General features: G+C 39.5%; 1 protein-coding gene across 1 annotated transcript in view; it reads left to right on the top strand.

The window, feature by feature from the left end:
- The window catches only part of ALCAM (activated leukocyte cell adhesion molecule), a 35,942-nt gene extending 22,144 nt beyond the window's left edge, over positions 1-13,798 (top strand). The window contains exons 8-16 of the mRNA XM_054384713.1: positions 800-912; positions 1,804-1,939; positions 2,026-2,159; positions 3,575-3,707; positions 4,891-4,929; positions 5,248-5,365; positions 5,856-5,862; positions 7,202-7,320; positions 13,711-13,798. Coding sequence (XP_054240688.1) covers positions 800-912; positions 1,804-1,939; positions 2,026-2,159; positions 3,575-3,707; positions 4,891-4,929; positions 5,248-5,365; positions 5,856-5,862; positions 7,202-7,320; positions 13,711-13,798 — 887 coding nt within the window. The remainder of the gene's footprint in view (positions 1-799; positions 913-1,803; positions 1,940-2,025; positions 2,160-3,574; positions 3,708-4,890; positions 4,930-5,247; positions 5,366-5,855; positions 5,863-7,201; positions 7,321-13,710) is intronic.
- Positions 13,799-17,876: the final 4,078 nt, after the last annotated feature.

Raw genomic sequence — 17,876 nt, 5'->3', positions numbered from 1 at the left:
ATTTTTGTTTGTGTGTTTGGGTTTTTTTTAATAAGAAATCACCAGACCACCAAATCCATATACTAGGAAAAATCTAGAGCACCGTTTCCTGATCTTTCTGTTAGTGGTTCTCATCAACTGCAGTTTCTCTGGAGCCAAAACAGGTCAGGCAATGCTTGGACACCAACTTACACAAAAATGGCTTTGGAAGTTACAGATGAAAAAGCAATATATCAAAGGGCCTCAGAATCCTATGATTCAGACTCTTCATGCTTTCAGTATCATGTCTCATGCACTCTGTGTTAACCATCCTCAGCCCCTCTAGATGAAAATCAACTTGTTTCATCAGATTTGAGAAAGTTACCCCTTGTCCTCCTCCCCTCCATTCTTACTGTTTAGGTAAGCCTGTCCCCATCTGCATGGCTTCTCCTCTGAAGAAATATCTCTACCTAGCCCATAGCAGCCTGTGCTTCCCCTTTCAAGTTGCACATCCTGCTATGTGAAGCACTACTCCATCTCCTCCTTTCCCCTCTATTATTCTTTCAGCAGTACAAGGTGAAATAAAATGCATCCATTTGTCTAGTGATTACTGTGGTTTTGCTTTTCCATTTAGGTGATAATTACAGCAAACCCACAAATATTCTGCAGTGCCTATTTTAGAATAATTCTCTATTCTCCCTTAACTTGTAAAATTGACTTAGGTTTTATTGAAGAAATGAAATCTTGAATTTAATGAGTGTAATTAGTCACATTTTCTTTCCTTGGTAAGCCTTTTGAAATAGGCCAGGATTAACTTTTGACAAGTGTTGTTTCTCTCCAGATTTGGATTTGCAGCTTACTCCTAGTGGCGAAGTCACCAAACAGATTGGAGAGGCCCTGCCTGTGTCATGCACGATTTCTTCGAGCAGAAATGCAACTGTGTTTTGGATAAAGGTCAGTCATTCGTCTACTTCACACTTCATCTGAGTGTTCACCTCTTCATATTACTGCTGCTGCTTCAGCGTTCTGGAAGGAGGGAGGGGAGGGAGGAAGGGAGGAAAGGGAGGCAAGGAAAATAGGAGTTCATTGGACTTTTTAAAGAACTTTGTTAAAATGAGTCTTACAGATGGGGCTAAAATGAGAGCTACGGACTTCAGGCTGCTGCCTGAAAATCATTTACAGGGAAGTAGTGCCAGAAATGTAACTTTTGAAATAATCTCTACAAAACACTTTGAGAATCAGGTCCCTCTAAGAAGGAAAGCCTGTTTGGAGGAATTTGGATTCATTAATTGTTTTCCGAGGCAAGCTTAGTCTTGGTTCCAATAAACATAATAAAAAGGGCAAAAGTAGATTGAGAGATCAGATATTACCAAATAGCGTTTAGTGGCTGGTGAAAAAAAGGTAAGCTGTCTTACATGGTAGGTTTAAATCAAGCCTGCACTACTGGAAACTAAAAATAATGATGCTTGATGGTTCTTTAGTAGTGTATGTTGATCTCCTAAGCATGGCCTAGAGAAGAGTTGTCTGTGTATCAAAACAGTTTGTATCACTAGTGGGTTTGGCTAGCCTACTAGAAAAACTCAGAAATAATTCTTCACCCCATCTATGTCTTCTTGTTCAAGAATAAGGGAGGTAGGTAGCTTTTATAAATCTCCAGTAGTTTCCACTTCTCATGCTGTTATGTTGCTGCCAGCTATTCAAAAGTGCATATTAATGGGGGAGCTCTTTAAAAATAAGGCTCTAATCTACCAAAGCATGTGAAAAATTCTGTAGTCACATTTGTAATTTAGAGGTTAATGTATTCTGAATTAGAATTCATAGAGATTAAACTCCTTCCTTTATCAGGACAATACTAGAATGCAAACAAGTCCATCATTTTCAAGTCTTCAGTATCAGGATGCTGGAAACTACATCTGTGAAACTACGTTGCAGGAAGTTGAAGGGTTAAAGAAAAGAAAGACACTTAAACTTATTGTGGAAGGTAAGGGAGCAGATAGCTGTCATTATTAATAGGGTGTGTGTTTGTTTTTTCAAACAAAGTGGTTAACTGTAATATTGTTCTTCTAGGAAAACCTCAAATCAAAATGACAAAGAAAACCAACACAAATAAAATGTCTAAAACAATCGTCTGCCATGTGGAGGGTTTCCCCAAACCAGCAGTGCAGTGGACAGTTACTGGTAGTGGAAGCATCATAAATAAAGCAAGTATCTTTTTTTACTACTTTATCCACCAAAAGATAGTGTATTCCTCAAAATCAAAGGATATTTTCTGGGGAGGAAGATTGAAGAAAATAAGTCTGTTTCATTTATCTAAGAGAAATTGGAGTGGAAGCTGTAGCTACAGTGGTACTCACCTAGATGATTTCTGATGGTAAAGATGATTTCTGAACAGAGCAGGTGGAAGCATGGAAGATCCAATGGCTACCAGCCAAACCTGGAAGGAAAAAGAAAAGGTTGTATATGAAATACAAATCTTTTCTTTTTTTTACTTAAGGTACTTAGTCATTTTATCTGGGTAATGTGGTGTTGCCCTTGCATTTGACAAATGACAGAACCATAGAACTTCCATTAGAAAGCAAATGGGTGCTTGATGTAAGCATTAACTGAGGGAGATGTAATGAAATGTGGCAAGTAACAGTCAGAAAATACAGTCACTGTGGTTCCTTATGGGCTTTGCAGGTTTTATCTTGATTTTTATAGTTTTTGTGTGGTTACACCTGCTGCTTCTCACTGGAAACAGAAGCATAATGCAGTTATCCTGAGGAGGAAACAGGGACTAGCCATATACAGCAGGAAAATTTCCTGGAAAGAAAGCAAACTGAAGTATTTTCATATTGATTACCAAATCACATGCAAAGCACTGCAATATTTTGCCTTAGCAGGAAAAAAAAATGAGACATCTAGACAAGCAGTAAAAGACGGGAAGTATAATTTGATTTTCCTTAGATTTTCCTGTAGTCCTAGAGATACTATGTCTAGCTGTCCAAATTTGTCCATTTACTTGAGGCTGTAGGGCAGGAATTGCCATATAAATGACTGAAAATAATTTTCTCTGGATATTGTATTAACCAATGAATTATGTACAGCAAATTTAAGGAGCAACATCACAATTACAGTACAGATTCTACTAAGGGTGTTTAGCAGGTACTAGTAAATACTTGTGGCTTGGAAAAATAATGCTTGGTGTGGGAACAATTTGGAAAGCTAGTAAGTGGGAAATTTAGCAGTGATTATTTTCCTCAAAAGATGGAAAGAAATGAGACTTGAGTTGAGTTTTGTGTTTGTAAGAATTTTGTCACTTGGAATATGTTTTAATAATTGAAAAAAAAAAAAAAAAACAGAAGCAAATACACTGTGCTTAACATTCCCAAAAATGCATCTTCATCAGTGATCTTACAGCACACACAACACAAAACGTAGCTACAGCTGGATATCGTGGCCAATACTGCAAATATTCACATCACCATTTGATATAATAATGCATTCTTCCTGCTGTTATTGGTTGGCAAACTGAAAAGTCCCTTTGAATATTTTCAGTGTGTAATCCAGGTAATGCATCTGGTTTTCTTTGCTTCCCCCCCCAAGGATACTGATCTTCATTTTTGTACCTTTTCAGACAGAGGAGACCAAATACGTTAACGGAAGATTTTCCAGTAAAATTGTAATTGCTCCTGAGGAAAATGTGACTCTAACTTGCATTGCAGAAAATGAGCTAGAAAGGACTGTGACCTCCCTGAACGTCTCTGCTAGTGAGTGTTTTCTAAAGACTTGCTTCCTTAAACTCATAGTTTCTCACAAAGTACCCACACTTCACACTCATATGATGTTGATAGTAATGTTGATGATAAGATACTGAACCTTTTTATCTTGAGTCAAACAGTTGTAAAACCACTTTGATCAGTAGTACCGTGATAGCTTTCTGGACTCAGTCCTCAGGGCTTCCTGGGCTTGTTATCTCTTGTAAGCAATAAATTATTACCATGGACCAGTACATCAAGGGTAGCTACCAGGAGGATGGAGACTCTCCTTTTTTCAAGGAGTCCCATGGAAAAGACAAGGGATAATGGGGACAAGTTATTCCTGGGGAGATTCCACTCGGACTCCAGAAGAAAATGTTTCACCGTGAGAACAGGCATTGGAATTATCTCCCAAGGGAAGCAGTGGTTCCCCTACATCAGTCAGTTTGAAGACTCAGCTTGACATGGAGCTGGGCCAGCTCATTCCAACTCTACTATTACCTAGACAGGTCAGTCAGACTGATCTTTAAGGTCCCTTCCAACCTGGCATTCTGTGATTACTTACAAAAATAAGTATTATGAAATACTACAGCATGATAAAACAAAAATATTGCACAATGATACATTATTACAAGGCAAAAGTCTTTACTCATCACTAAATTAAGCTGATCTTTTAGTCTCCAAACTCCAGTTTGTTATTACTGGTATGACTTGTCTCTAAAAAAATCAGTCATACTGGGCTGTAATCAAATGTCACTCTTCAATGATGAAAGTTGCTAAGAAGCCACAGTTTGTGGAAGGGTAGCACAGAAATACTCAGAAATATTTCTGAGATTAGAGTATTAGAGATTTTGAAAAAGATTCCTCAATTGGATAATTTATAATCAGAAAGAAAAAACCTTTGCTTAAAGATAATCACCACCCCGGGAGGTGTTGAAGAAACGTGTGGACATGGTGCTCTAGGACATGGTTTAATGGCTGTGGTGGTGTTAGGTTTTCAGTTGGAGTCAATGATCTTAGAGGTCTTTTCCAACCTAAATGATTCTATGATTCCCTAAGATTCATTACCTTGTTGCTTGGCAAACACTGCATGAACTGTCTGTATTTCTGGCATTGCTGTAAATAGGCAATTAAAGGTGATCTTCAGGTCTAATATATTTTGTCTTTAAATTCATTTTAACATTTTTCTTTTCAGTAAGTATTCCAGAGTACGATGAACCAGAGGATAGAAGTGGTATGTACAATTTTCTGTCTCTATAACCCTTTCTGTTGATTGTCACAGTTCAAGACCTATTTAGTGCCACTGAAAATTTCCACACTCCCTCAGAGCTGGTCTTGATTTGAAATAGCTGGTGCCATGATTGATTAAGAATGGGACTTTTTTAAACTTTCAATCGTTTTTCTAAGAACAGGACTTCAAGGCAACAAGACCTACTGTACTAAATTTTTACTTTTCTGACCCCTTTTCTTGTTTCTGATGGAAGTTCTTTAGGAATGTGTAGCACTTTACTTTGCTATAGCTTACCTCATTAACTTTTCTTCTTTGCTTCAGATGACAACAGTGAAAAGGTTAATGACCAGGCAAAGCTAATAGTGGGGATTGTAGTCGGTCTTCTGCTGGTTGCTCTGGTTGCAGGTGTCGTCTACTGGCTCTACGTGAAGAAATCAAAGTAAGAGTTTCTGGAAAACTTGATACTAAAGCGAGCAAAAAAGGGATATTGTTAAGCAGAAATGCATGTTTACCTGCTTTCCTTCCTGCAGCATTGCAGTAGTCTGAGTGTGGATAAGTTGTTAAAGTTAATGCATTTAATAGGGAAAGGAAATACGGTCCCTCTGATCAGCTTGTCCTAACAGGGCTTGCCTTCTGGAGGTGGGGTTCCAAGACTTTTCTAGACCATCGCAAAATTTGCTTCCCTGAAGAGCAAATTTTCTGCTTAATCTTCCATTTAAATATAGTACCTGCTTGTTAATTGTGGGATGTTACCACTGCATGGTTTTCCTGGCACTAGAAATTGTCTTCATTTAGAAGTCGGGCTGCTTGCTTGCCTTAAAAATGGAATGAGTTACAGATAAGTCTAAAACATCTCAGAGAAAAGAGAGATCCTGAATTCATTTGTTCATGTATACTTTGAGATCTCTGAAGTGAATTGGTAAAGACAGACCTTGTGTTGCTGAAAATCTAGAAGTTACAATCTAAATCAATGTTTTAGCCTCCCCAGGCACAGAACAAGATTTTCCACTGAGACCTGTTTGCTTTAAATTGTTCTTTCTTATTACACTTTAGAAAGTAAATTGGATTATGATAATCATCCAGTAGTACATGATAGTAATCCCTGACTCTCCATCCTCTTAAAGATGGCCATGACTCCATGCCATTTGGCTTAGCCCATACATTTGTTTCCAGGGAGAGCTGAGGGCAGGCTTGCTCTCTGAAGGGTTCTTTACAGCTGCTGCTTCTTAACAGGAAAGTTTAAGGTAGCTAATTTGTAACATGCACAAATCAGTACAGGTATAGAAGCAAATCTCAAAATTCAGTTATTCTCTTTATGACCTTTTGTTAAAATGAAATGAAATCTAAAATATACCAGAGGGATTTTACTATGAACAAATTTGTTTTCATTGATGTGAATGTACAAGAGGGAATTCTCCATCTGCTTAAAAATACTTTTTTTTTTTTTTAATAATAAATAAGGATTTTACTCCAGCCATAATTAGGCAAGTTTTGGAAGTTTCTCAAATAAAGAACTGTCATAAATTACCCAAGTGCAGAACCACATTCAGATATCATAAGGGTTAAAAAAACACAAAACATTTTTACAAAGCTTGTGCTTTTTTTGGCAGAAACTGAAAAGTAATAATAGTCTTGAGCTCCTCCTCCCACACTTCTAGTGTAATAATATCTAGAATAATTTCCTTTAGGTTTTTTTTTTTTTTTTATATGAGAATGAGGAATTCTGTAACTGTGGTTCACTATTTTGGAGTTTTTATGGAAGAAATGGTTTGGGTGCCATTAGGTGGGGAGAGTTAACAAGAATCATAAAATACAGCATGTCCTCTGCTGGGACTTTATGATTTAAGGTAATTTCTTCATCTTCAACACAGTTTATAGCATATTAGACAACCCTTCTTTTCCTCATGCTCAACTACTCTTCTACAAGCTTAGAGTAAAAATTTGAGCTAGAATTGATAGCTTCACTGGGAACAAAAGAAAAATCCCCTTAAGTCACTGTATTTGATACATGGTTGCTGGCCTCTAAAAATCCATAATTGATGCATCATCACTGATCATCTGTTCTCTGCATGTATTTAAATTGATCTGTTATCCTCCCTTTCTGCACATCACACTTGGAAGAGCAAGCAGAGTGACAGTACCCATTCTGACAAAATATTCCTTATGAATTATAGTCTACAAATTAAATTAGACTTTGCAAAAGAAAAGCACCTTACACCTTTAGACACAACCTGTGTCTGATTCTCAACCCCTCCATCTCCATCCAGACCAACAGTTGGTAATTATTTTTTTTAACCCACCCTTGACCAGTAACTCACCTAATCTCTATTCCCAAAGTGACACCAAAGGGAAGTGTGAGAAGGCAGCAGCACAGAACTTTCCAAGTCTGCCGAGGCAAGAAAAACATTACTTTTTATTTTCATTATTGGTGTTGTGGTTTGTATAATCTTCTATTGTCTTGTCATCCACACTAAGTAGGAGTTACCCTTGTAGCCTTGGAATGTATTCACAATAAATCACTTTTAAGAGTTATTCACTGCCTCAGCTCCACTTGGTGCAAAAGCTGATTGTTGCCACATATTTTTTTCACTATGAATATTATCGCATCAATCAGGAACTGATCTGTATTCCAAATCCTGCAAACGGCCCATTCCTGAATAAAGAGTTGAGGCTACCCCTTCCCCAGCATGCCATGTTTCTCCTTCATCTGAGCAGAAGGCCAAAGACTTGTTTTCTACAGGTTTCTCCATTTCCAATTTGCCATGAGCAGAATACGAAGTTAGTGCTTCAGAATCTTCCTAAATTTTTTTGTGTCAGGCAGACCTCAGTGGAGTGATTCTAGGACACCCATCTTCAGTAAAATCTTCACAAATGAAATTTTCAACTCGCCAGAAATTCAGTTAAGTTTTCACCATGTTTTTCCTTATTTCACCATATTAAAACCTTAGAAAGAAAATAAGGCACCTAGCATTATGTATCTCTATTCCCTAAGCATGGAAGTTTTGCACGCAGATTGGATCTTTGTCCCATTTTTGCTCCTTAGTTTTGGAAGTGCACAAATCCTATGTCACAGCAAGCTAGAGCAAGGTTAAAATGGGTTAAAATTCAGTGAAGGAGCATTCAGCTAGGCAGACTGAAGCACAGCAGCAGTCTTAAGATTGTTCATACTCAGAGCACACCAAGCTCTTGAAATTCTTCTTAGGTCACAGCAATCAAGGCTGTTATTAGTGTCTCTGAAACTGAACACTTTAGATCACAACAATTCTGCTTTTTCTGATACTATATATAGGAAATGAAGACATGAATCCAAACGTGGCAGGCCAAATACATAGGAAAATTGCTGTATGTTTGGAACAAGATTCAGCATTTGTATTGTTTATCCTGTAGCTCCCTTCCAGAGAAAAGACATCTCTGAAACTGTCTAGTTCAAGGCATAAATCTTCTAGAATAGAAGTGACAAAAATTAGAAAACAGGCACTCATTTCTGGATGGCTGGAATGTCTTTCTAATGTTTGCCTTTTTTCCTACTGATTAATATGTGAAAATAATTGGATTAAGTGGAAAGCAAGATTGGTGTAAACAGAGGTGCCAGATTCATAGAATAGTTTGGGTTGGAAGGAACCTTAAAGATCATCTACTTCCCACCCCCTTGCCATAGGCAGAAACACTTTCCACTAGATCAGGCTGTTCAAGACCTCATTCAGCCTGGCCTTAAACACCTCCAGGGAGGGGTATCCTCAACCTCCCTGGGACACCTGTTCCAGTGTCTCACCACTCTCACTGTAAATAATTTCTAATATCCCATCTAAATCTCCCCTCTTCAAGCTTCAATCTTTAATATTTAATATTCAGTCATTAATATTTAATACTCAATATTTACTCTACAGCAAGCAAAGCAATTGAGATGAAAAATGGTCTTTGTATTAAAAACAATACCATGAAGACTAAATAAAATTCATGAAAATAACAGCACCTTAACACAGAAGTACACTCTGTTTCTTCTTACAGAGTGTGATTAGGATTCCCTGGGGATAATTATTTTCCTGAAAGGCAAGCATAGATAAATGTAAAACAGCAGTCATAATTTTAGCAAGAGTTTGGAATGATCTATGATTTACAAATTAATTTAAAATTTAAAATTAAAAAAAAAAAAGGGTTGAGACTGACAAGCAGCCTCGTGTTCATAGAATGGTTTAGTTTGGAAGGGACCTTAAAGACCACCTCGTTCCAACCCCACTGCTGTGGGCAGAGACACATTCGACTCAATCAGGCTGCTCAAGGCCCTGTCCAGCATGGCCTTGAACACCTCTAGGGTGTGGACATCCATACAATCAGGTTCTCACTCTTTAGAACAGTATGTTCAGAGCATGCTAAGGTGTGGACTTTGTGGGGCCATAGATACTAAGTGTGTGATATGGCCTGGGCAGAAGTGGACTTCTTGGCAAATCTTTTAGGAGTATTTTAGTGCGTGCTGCCCAGCTGGTCAGGTGTCCTCAAAAGTCACTTTTTAGTTGCAAATGGAGCAAGCTTACAGGAGTGAACATACAAAAAAAAGTAAGGAGTTCTTGTTGGATGTTAAGCTGGCAAAGGACCATTTCTCCTGTGCCTCAAGTCACCTCAGGAAGCAATTGAAACTATGTTTTGAGGCATTTCTCTGTTACAAACCCAGATCACGTCTGTTGAGCCCTGAGGATTGGTGCTGTGCCAGGGTCTCCTAATGCCCTGCTGTTGGCAGGGTTCTGCCAATGGATCGCACTGCTGCAGCTCAGTGCAGAATTACTCTGGCGTCTCTTAATAACATCATTTAGATAACACTAAAAAAGGCAGCAGTAGTGCTTGTGCTGATGTGGTGAATCTGTCCAGATACCAGTATTTGGGGAATAAACAACACAAAAGTCAGCAAGCTCACCAGTCCACCAGAATTAAATTGCAGGATTTCAGTCTTAGGCACTGAGAATCTAAATCCATCTGACTGTCCAGACATGAAAAAGTGCTGCTGCTTTCATTTCAAACAAGGGGTATATACCATCCTCCACAACTGGAGTTCAAAGTCAGCGTGCTGCTTTTTAAATCTCCCCATTTTCCACTCATTTTGGCTTTAGGAAAATAGAGGTGACATTTAATGAAGGGAACAGTTTAATTGAATGCAGAACTAAAATAGAACACTTTAAAAATCAAAACCTGATCGCATCGCAGGGTCTCCCGGCTTTAGTCACTGAATAATTTTAACCTAATCAAAGACTAGGAATGCTAGTTACAGTTCCCTCCACTGTTAAGTCTCAGGTCATGTGGATTCAGTCTGCTTTGGGCACTGTAAAACTCTTGATAAGAGACCCAAAAAAAAAAAAAAAGAAAAAAAAAATCACACTGAGCCATGCCAGTAATCAATCCACTACTCCACTCACTTGTCTGCCAGAGCAGGCAGAAGCAGTTCGATGAGTGCAGACCTGCATGATACTGTATTCTCCCCTCCAGCTCACAGAATCACAGAATGGTAGGATTGGAAGGGACCTAGTGGAGATCATTGAGGCCAACCCCCCTGCCAAAATAGTTAGTGTTTCAGCTAAGACAAACTCATTACAGCAAAGACCAGATCCTTTCAGCTTTTCATCTTCTTCCCTACTGTCTCAAATTTTCTTAGATTTGTAGCATGGTTTGGGTTGGAAGGGACCTTAGAGATCATCTAGTTCCAACTCCCCTGACATGGTCAGAAACACCTCCTACTAGACCAGGTTGCTCAAGGCCTCATCCAACCTGGCCTTGAACACCTCCAGGGAGGGGTCAGGCTCAACCTCCCTGGGCAACCTGTTCCAATGTCTCACCACACTCACTCTAAAGAATTTCTTCATAATATCTGGCCTAAGTCTACCCTTCTCAAGCTTCAATCCATTGCCCCTCATCACAACAAGCCCTTGTAAAAACTCCTTCCCCAGCTTTCTTGTAGGCTCCATTCAGGTACTGGAAGGCTGCACTAAGGTCTCTCCAGAGCCACCTTTTCTCCAGGATGAACAGACCCCAGTCTCATAGCCTGTCCCCACAGGGGAGGTGCTTATTTAATGACTTATTTAAGATAAAGATTCATTAGCCACCTATCAAGCCATATCTTGTGCTTTACCTAAACCAAGTATTTTTAATATTTTATTTTTTTAAAGGGATTTGTTTGATAGAGTCATGAAAGTCAGTCAGTCTCTACCAAAGCATTGAATTTTCTTCTTCATTGCATCCCATCCTTCTACACACATTACAGCTTTCAGGTTTTGAAGACCAGAAGAAAGTTATTGCACAATAGAAATTTCCCACTGTAGAACAAGTTACTTTGTGATGCGAATCTCAGTGTTTTAAAAATTTAGTTTGCCTGTGGTAAGCAGTAGTTAGATCTTTGCAGTAAGTGGGTTTTCAGCACAGACACTTTCCTGTCAGCCACAGAAACAGAACAGAGGAACTCTAAAACTGGTAGCAAAAGGTAAATGCAGCTTCAAAGCAGTAAAACTTTAAGCTGCTCAACAAATAACCTGCAGTGAGCAGGGTCATCTTTAACAAGATCGGGTTGCTCAGGGCCCCATTGAGTTTGACCTTGAATGTTTCCAGGGTTGGGGCCTCAACCACATCTCTGGGCAACCTGTTCCAGTATTTCACTAGCCTCATTGCAAAGAACCTCTTCTTAATATCCATTCAGTGCAATTTATGTCCCCCTAGCACTCTACCTCAAAGGCTGCTCTCAAAGCCCAGAGAGCAATATTTCAGCAGCAGAGGTGTATTTGCACCTCCTCAGACACTCTTCTGAGACAGGGGCTCAACTGTACCCTCTTGACTTACAGCTACACTTCAATATCTGAAGGGGACCTACAGGAAGGCTAGGGAGGGTCTGTTTAGAAGGGCTTGCAGCAACGGGATGAGGGGCAATGGTTTGAAACTGGAGCAGGGTAGATTCAGGTTGGACACTAGGAAGAAGTTCCTCACAGTGAGAGTGGTGAAATACTGGAGCAGGTTGCCCATGGAGGTGGTTGAGGCCCCATCTCTGAAAGCATTTGAGGTCAGACTTGATGTGGCCCTGAGCAGCCTGATCGAGTTGCTAGTTGAAGGTGTCCCTGTTCACTACAGGGGGTTGGGCAAGATGACCTTTGAGGGTCCCTTCCAACCCAAAGTGATCTGCAAATCTGTGACAGTACCATTCGAGGCTGTTTCAGCTCAGGGCACACAAGGTGCTCCAGCCACCACTGGTGGCCTTTGCTCAGGTGGAGGCTGTGCAGAGAGACACTCCACTAGCAAACAGTTGAGGTTTTGGGAAGTACATACCTGCATGGTGTCAGCATGACATGTCACACGATCTTGCTAACCTGTGTCTTCATTGTTATTTTGCAAGTCAGTGTCACTCTGGGTCTTTGCCCTGAAGCAAGGGTGAGCGTATGCATGAATCTGTCACAACAGATGTTAACTTTTCTGTACGGGAAACAAATTATCCTCAGAGAAAATGCATATACAATAATCTGCTTTGACACAGGGGATTTGACTTTGTCCCACTCAAACACATTTGCCCATTTACATTTTAAAAATTGTGGCCTTCAAAATGTTATCACAGCGCTGCAGGAATCTTTCACCTTGGCAGACAGGGAGGCTTCTCACATATTAAATGAATGGCTTAGTGGCTTTATTGTGCTAAGCTAAACTAGGCACTTAACTCATTAATTCATCTCCTCTACTTGCATGAAGGAAGACCTGTTCTTTTCAAATGAGGCATACCTCTGTTGTTTTTGTCTTCCCCCTCAAACATTTACACAATCTTTACCCTGAAATTTCACACAAAACTTTACCGAACGTGTGTCAGTCATAACTAGAACAGATCAAGGGGGCCTTGAGCAACCTGTTCTAGTGGAAGGTGTCCCTGCCTATGGCAGGGGGGTTTGGAACTAGATGCTCTTCAAGGTCCCTTCCAACCCAAACCATTCTATGATTCCATCAGGGCAAAGTGGGGATTGGTTGGCTTTTTTTGGTGTCATCAGTATTTTAATCAATTTCTTCACAGTTAAAGAACTTCTGTTTGGCACAACAGAAAGTCAATTACTACATGTAGACAAAACATTGCTATGTTGATCATGAGATCTGAGCCACAGTTCTAACATTTCAGTATGCCTGAAGCCTGGTTATTGAAAAGAGCTACACAATTAAATTTGTCAAGGAGCACATGGATCTGCACAACTGGTTTAACCTTACTAAATGTTTGGTAGCTCAGAATAATTTTGAATTCCTCAAGAAGTAAATCAGACATGCACAGCTCTACCACAATCATAGAATTGTTTTGGTTGGAAAGGACCTTTAATACCGAGTTTCAACCATCAGCCTAGCACTACCATGGCCATTAAACCATGTCCCAAAGTTCCATGGCCACATGTTTCTTGAATACCTCCAGGCATGGTGACTCCACCACCTCTCTGGGCAGCCTTTTCCAATGCCTCACTGCTCCTGCAGCAAAGACATTTTTTTCCTAATCTCCAATCTAAGCCTTCCTGGCACAATTTCAGGCCATTTCCTCTCATTCTATCACCTGATACTAGGGAGAAAAGACCAACCCCCACCTCACTACAACACTCCCTGTGCTGCTAACACGAGTGGGGAAACCGGTGCTATTGCCCTGTTCATAGACATATGCGAGCCTACTGCTCTGCTCAGAACACAACTGTAAGAGTTTTCTGTTTTCCTGAGAGGGGAGGAGACAGTGCCATTGATGTGAGGATAGAGAATAAAATGCCAAGGCTGTGTAAAAGTGATCTCCTTCTCTCATTATAGGACAGCATCAAAACATGTAGACAAAGATCTTGGAAATATAGAAGAAAACAAAAAACTAGAAGAAAACAATCATAAATCTGAAACTTAAGAAAACGTCTCAGTCATCATTCCAGGTAAGCATTTCATGCTGTAGCTCTTTCTCTACCATTTCTGCCTAGCAATCTCTGGCAGCTTGGAATCTGTTGCTCACCTTTCAGAGGTTAGGTTTTGAGCTGTGTAACATTAGAACACAGCTTGTGGCCATTTCAGAATTCATACCTTCATGGACACATATTAAAGAAGCCTAACATTTAGACATAACTTAGTCCTTGGCTTTATTTTAATCTACATCCTTGGAGAAATGGAAATGTAAATTTGTATAATCTACCACTCTGGTGTAGGTGTGTGGGTGTATGAAGAGTACATTTAGGTATTAGAAGGTTTTAAGTCACAACTTTAAACGTTCACAGGAGCCTTCTTCCCATACTGAAAGCTTCTAAAGTCTTAGCTCAGCTTCATTCACCATCACTGCAGTTATGAAAGTTGCCCTAGAACAAAATCATTCTTTTACTCTGGATTTGATGTACTCAGGTTATTATCCTGGGAGGACACACCACGTATTAAGTTAGGAACAATACAATAGGTCTGAAAGTTTCCCCCAAGCAGGATCTGTATAAAATAAACCCTCTATAAATAACCAGGTAGATGCAGAAAGTTAGAGGAATTACTTAGTCAGGAGTTAGAGGAATTAGTCAGTCAGGAATTAGTTAATCAGGACTTAGAGGAGTACTACAGAGCACCAACAGCACCACCCACTGTCCTCATTTATATACACTACTGCTGCTGCATCCCTCCTTTAGTACCCAAAAACTAGGGGGTTAGGCCATTTTTAGGGGTTTAGACCATCTGTTTGATCATCTGAGGCCATTCTAAATCAACACTGTGGTAGCACAACAGTGTGGAAACCAGCTAAAAGTACTGAAGTTTGAGTTAATCATCAACTGTTCTTAAAAAATGAGAATAGTAAGCGCTCAGTGGCAGTAGGGTGCAAGTGGAATTATCACATTTAATGTTTTGATTTTTAAAAGTTTCTTATTTAAATAAAGACAAATCTCCTTATTAATCATTTCAATATGTTAGTATTGTCTAAAATTTTGAAGTACAAGGTACTAATTTTTGCACTAAATAGTCAGAATTCACTAGGTAGAATGCTAATTTAGTATATATAAGGAGTATATATATGGAGTTTATTTATAATACATATAAGCAGATGGAGCATTGCTGTATGCACTTTGTTAGCAGTATCACTATTATTAGTTTCAAAGAGTAAATTTGGAATACCAAAATTACATCCTACGAGTGGGAAATAAATTTGGATCTTGAAAGTGTTGGCAGTGTAAAACCCCATCATTTCTAATGGAATTGGGGGGGGGGGGAATTCTGTAATCTTTATGGTTAGGGATTGGTTTTGGTGGGCTTGTCTCCCCACCCCCTGACCTGGTGCTTTCTGCAATATGGAGGTGGTTAGGGAGAGCTGAAGTTAGCTAAAGGTTTTTATTGAACATGGAAGTTCAATTAAGATCATGTGCCTTCTGTGCAATCTTTCGTTATTTTATTTAATCAAATCAGTAGATCACAGAACCACAGAATGGTAGGGGTTGAAAGGGACCTCTGGATGTCGTCTAGTCCAACCCTCCTGCCAAGGCAGGATCACCTAGAGAACATCACACAGGAACACACTCAGGCAGGTTTGGAGTGTCTCCAGAGATGGAAACTTCACCATCTCTCTGGGCAGCCTGTTCCAGGGCTCTAGCACCCTTCAGTAAAAGAACTTCCTCCTAAGGTTTAGATGGAACTTCTTATCATAGAATCATAGAATCAAGAAGGCTGGAAGAGACCTCAAACATCATTGAGTCCAACCTGTCACCCTAAACCTCATGACTATCTAAACCATGGCACCAAGTGCCACGTCCAATCCCCTCTTGAACACCTCCAGGGATGGTGACTCCACCACCTCCCTGGGCAGCCCATTCCAATGGCCAACCACTCTCTCTGTGAAGAACTTTCTCCTCACCTCCAGCCTAAACCTCCCCTGGCGCAGCTTGAGACTGTGTCCTCTTGTTCAAGTTTGTGCCTGTTGCCCCTGATCCTGTCACTGCGCACCACTGAAAAACAACTGGTGGTCCCATCCTCGTGTCACCCGCCCTTTAATTTATTGATCAGCATTGATGAGATCCCCCCTCAGTCTGCTCTTCTCCAGACTAAAAAGACCAAATTGTCTCTTATGAGGAAAGCCTGAGAGATGTTCCAGTCCCCTCAGCATCATTGTAGCCCTTTTCTGGACCCTCTCCGGCAAGTCCCTGTCCTTGAACTGTGGAGCCCAGAACTGGACACCGTATTCCAGATACGGTCTCACCAGGGCAGAGTAGAGGGGAAGGAGAACCATAAAGGAAAGCTTATCCATAAATCCAAGTAATTTTTATAATAAGAGGGGGGGGAAAAAAAGTGTTCTAATCATCATTGTTATATTGTTGTTACTATTGTTCTTCTGAAACGGTTGAATTATTTTCTTGGGGAGAAAACAGATGGGTCTGCAGTGCAAAAATGGCTGGTAAATCATCTTGAAAACAAGTCTTATGAGGAGAAGCTGAGGGAGCTGAGGAGCTGTGGTTTTTTAGTCTGAAGAAAAGGAGGATGAGGGAAGAACCTCATTGTTCTTTAGAATGCCCTTGAAAGGAAATGGAAAGATGTGTGTTTTGGTCTCTGGTCACAACTGACAGGATAAGAGGAAACGGCCTAAAGTTACACCAGCAGAGGCTTAGGTTGGACATCAGGTTCTCAAAGGCTGGAACAGGCTGCCCAGGGAAGTGGTTGAATTGCCATCCCTGGAGGTATTTAAAAGCCATCTAGATACGGTGCTGAAGGAGGTGGTGCAGTAGTGGCCCTGGTAGAGTTAGATAAGGGTTGGATTTTATGATCTTAAAGGTCTTTTCTGACCATGGTGGTTCTGTGATTGAACAGCAGAATAAAAGTACTATTTCTGTAGCTGTTTATACTTAGATACTTATAGTTAGATACTGAGTAATTACGTTGATTATCGTATTTCAAGATGTTTTAACTGGCTGTTATCTTTCCTATTTTCAGAGAATACATATAGACCAATTTGAAGCATGAACGTGGATTGTATTTAAACATATACAGAGAAGTGACAGCTATTCATGGTTCAAGTATTAAACGGATCCATACTACCAAGTTTTCAAAGGATTTTAGACAAAATTATCTCAAGCTAAAATAAACCCCACAGAAACTAATTTTGGCAACAGCCATGATAATAGGTCACCGTGTCGTGTTCTGTTTGAATTTTCCCCTTTTTTTTTTTTTTTTTGGTAAATGTCTGCACTGAAGATTCCTTTTTTGTTTGCCTTTTATGTAAATTTTTTACGTAGCTATTTTTATACACTGTAAGGCTTTGTTCTGGGAGTTGCTGTTAATCTGATGTATAGTGTAATGGTTTGATTTTCAGTTGTTCTTATGACACCCTTTTTGAGCAGGTACATGTCTAATTCTGATTGTTATCAGTGAAGCCTCTGCTTTATAGCAAGCACCTAGAGTGTATGATTTGTCTTAAAGGAAAAATGTCAAACTTCTTTTTCATTCTTTGAAATCACAGGAAAGAGGAAAGGTGGCAGCTGTGACGTGAATAAAATGAAATTGTTACTAAAAGCGAACATTTTAAAGGAAAAAAAAAAAACAAGCAACAAACACACACAAAGCTAAACAGCCAGAAAGAGACTAGAGTTTCCATGAAGTAGTCTGGGAATAAAAATGAAAACATTTTACCCCATGTACAAAGAATGGCTAATAATCCTTTTCCTCTAGAGAAAGATGTTTTATTGATAGGTTATCTCTCATCTTTCTTGCTAAAATTAGGCTAAAGGAACTGGAAGTCTGGATTAATTTTGATTCCTTTATGTTATCTGCTGCCTTAAAGTACTGTAACTTCATTTCAGAATTTGGAACACTTTTTTTTTTTTTTTTTTATGGTCATATCAAAGCTGCATTTTTCCCCCCACAAGAATAGAAATATATATATATATATATTTTTTGTGTGTTTTTGTTAACTATGCTACAGATATTGAATGCACCTTGAGATAATTTTAGTGTTTTTAACTGGTACCTAATTTATC

The sequence above is a fragment of the Indicator indicator genome, chromosome 1 (assembly GCF_027791375.1).
Source record: "Indicator indicator isolate 239-I01 chromosome 1, UM_Iind_1.1, whole genome shotgun sequence".
NCBI lineage: Eukaryota > Metazoa > Chordata > Aves > Piciformes > Indicatoridae > Indicator > Indicator indicator.
The sequence above is the reverse complement of the archived record's forward strand: the minus strand, read 5'-3'. Positions and strand labels throughout refer to the sequence as shown.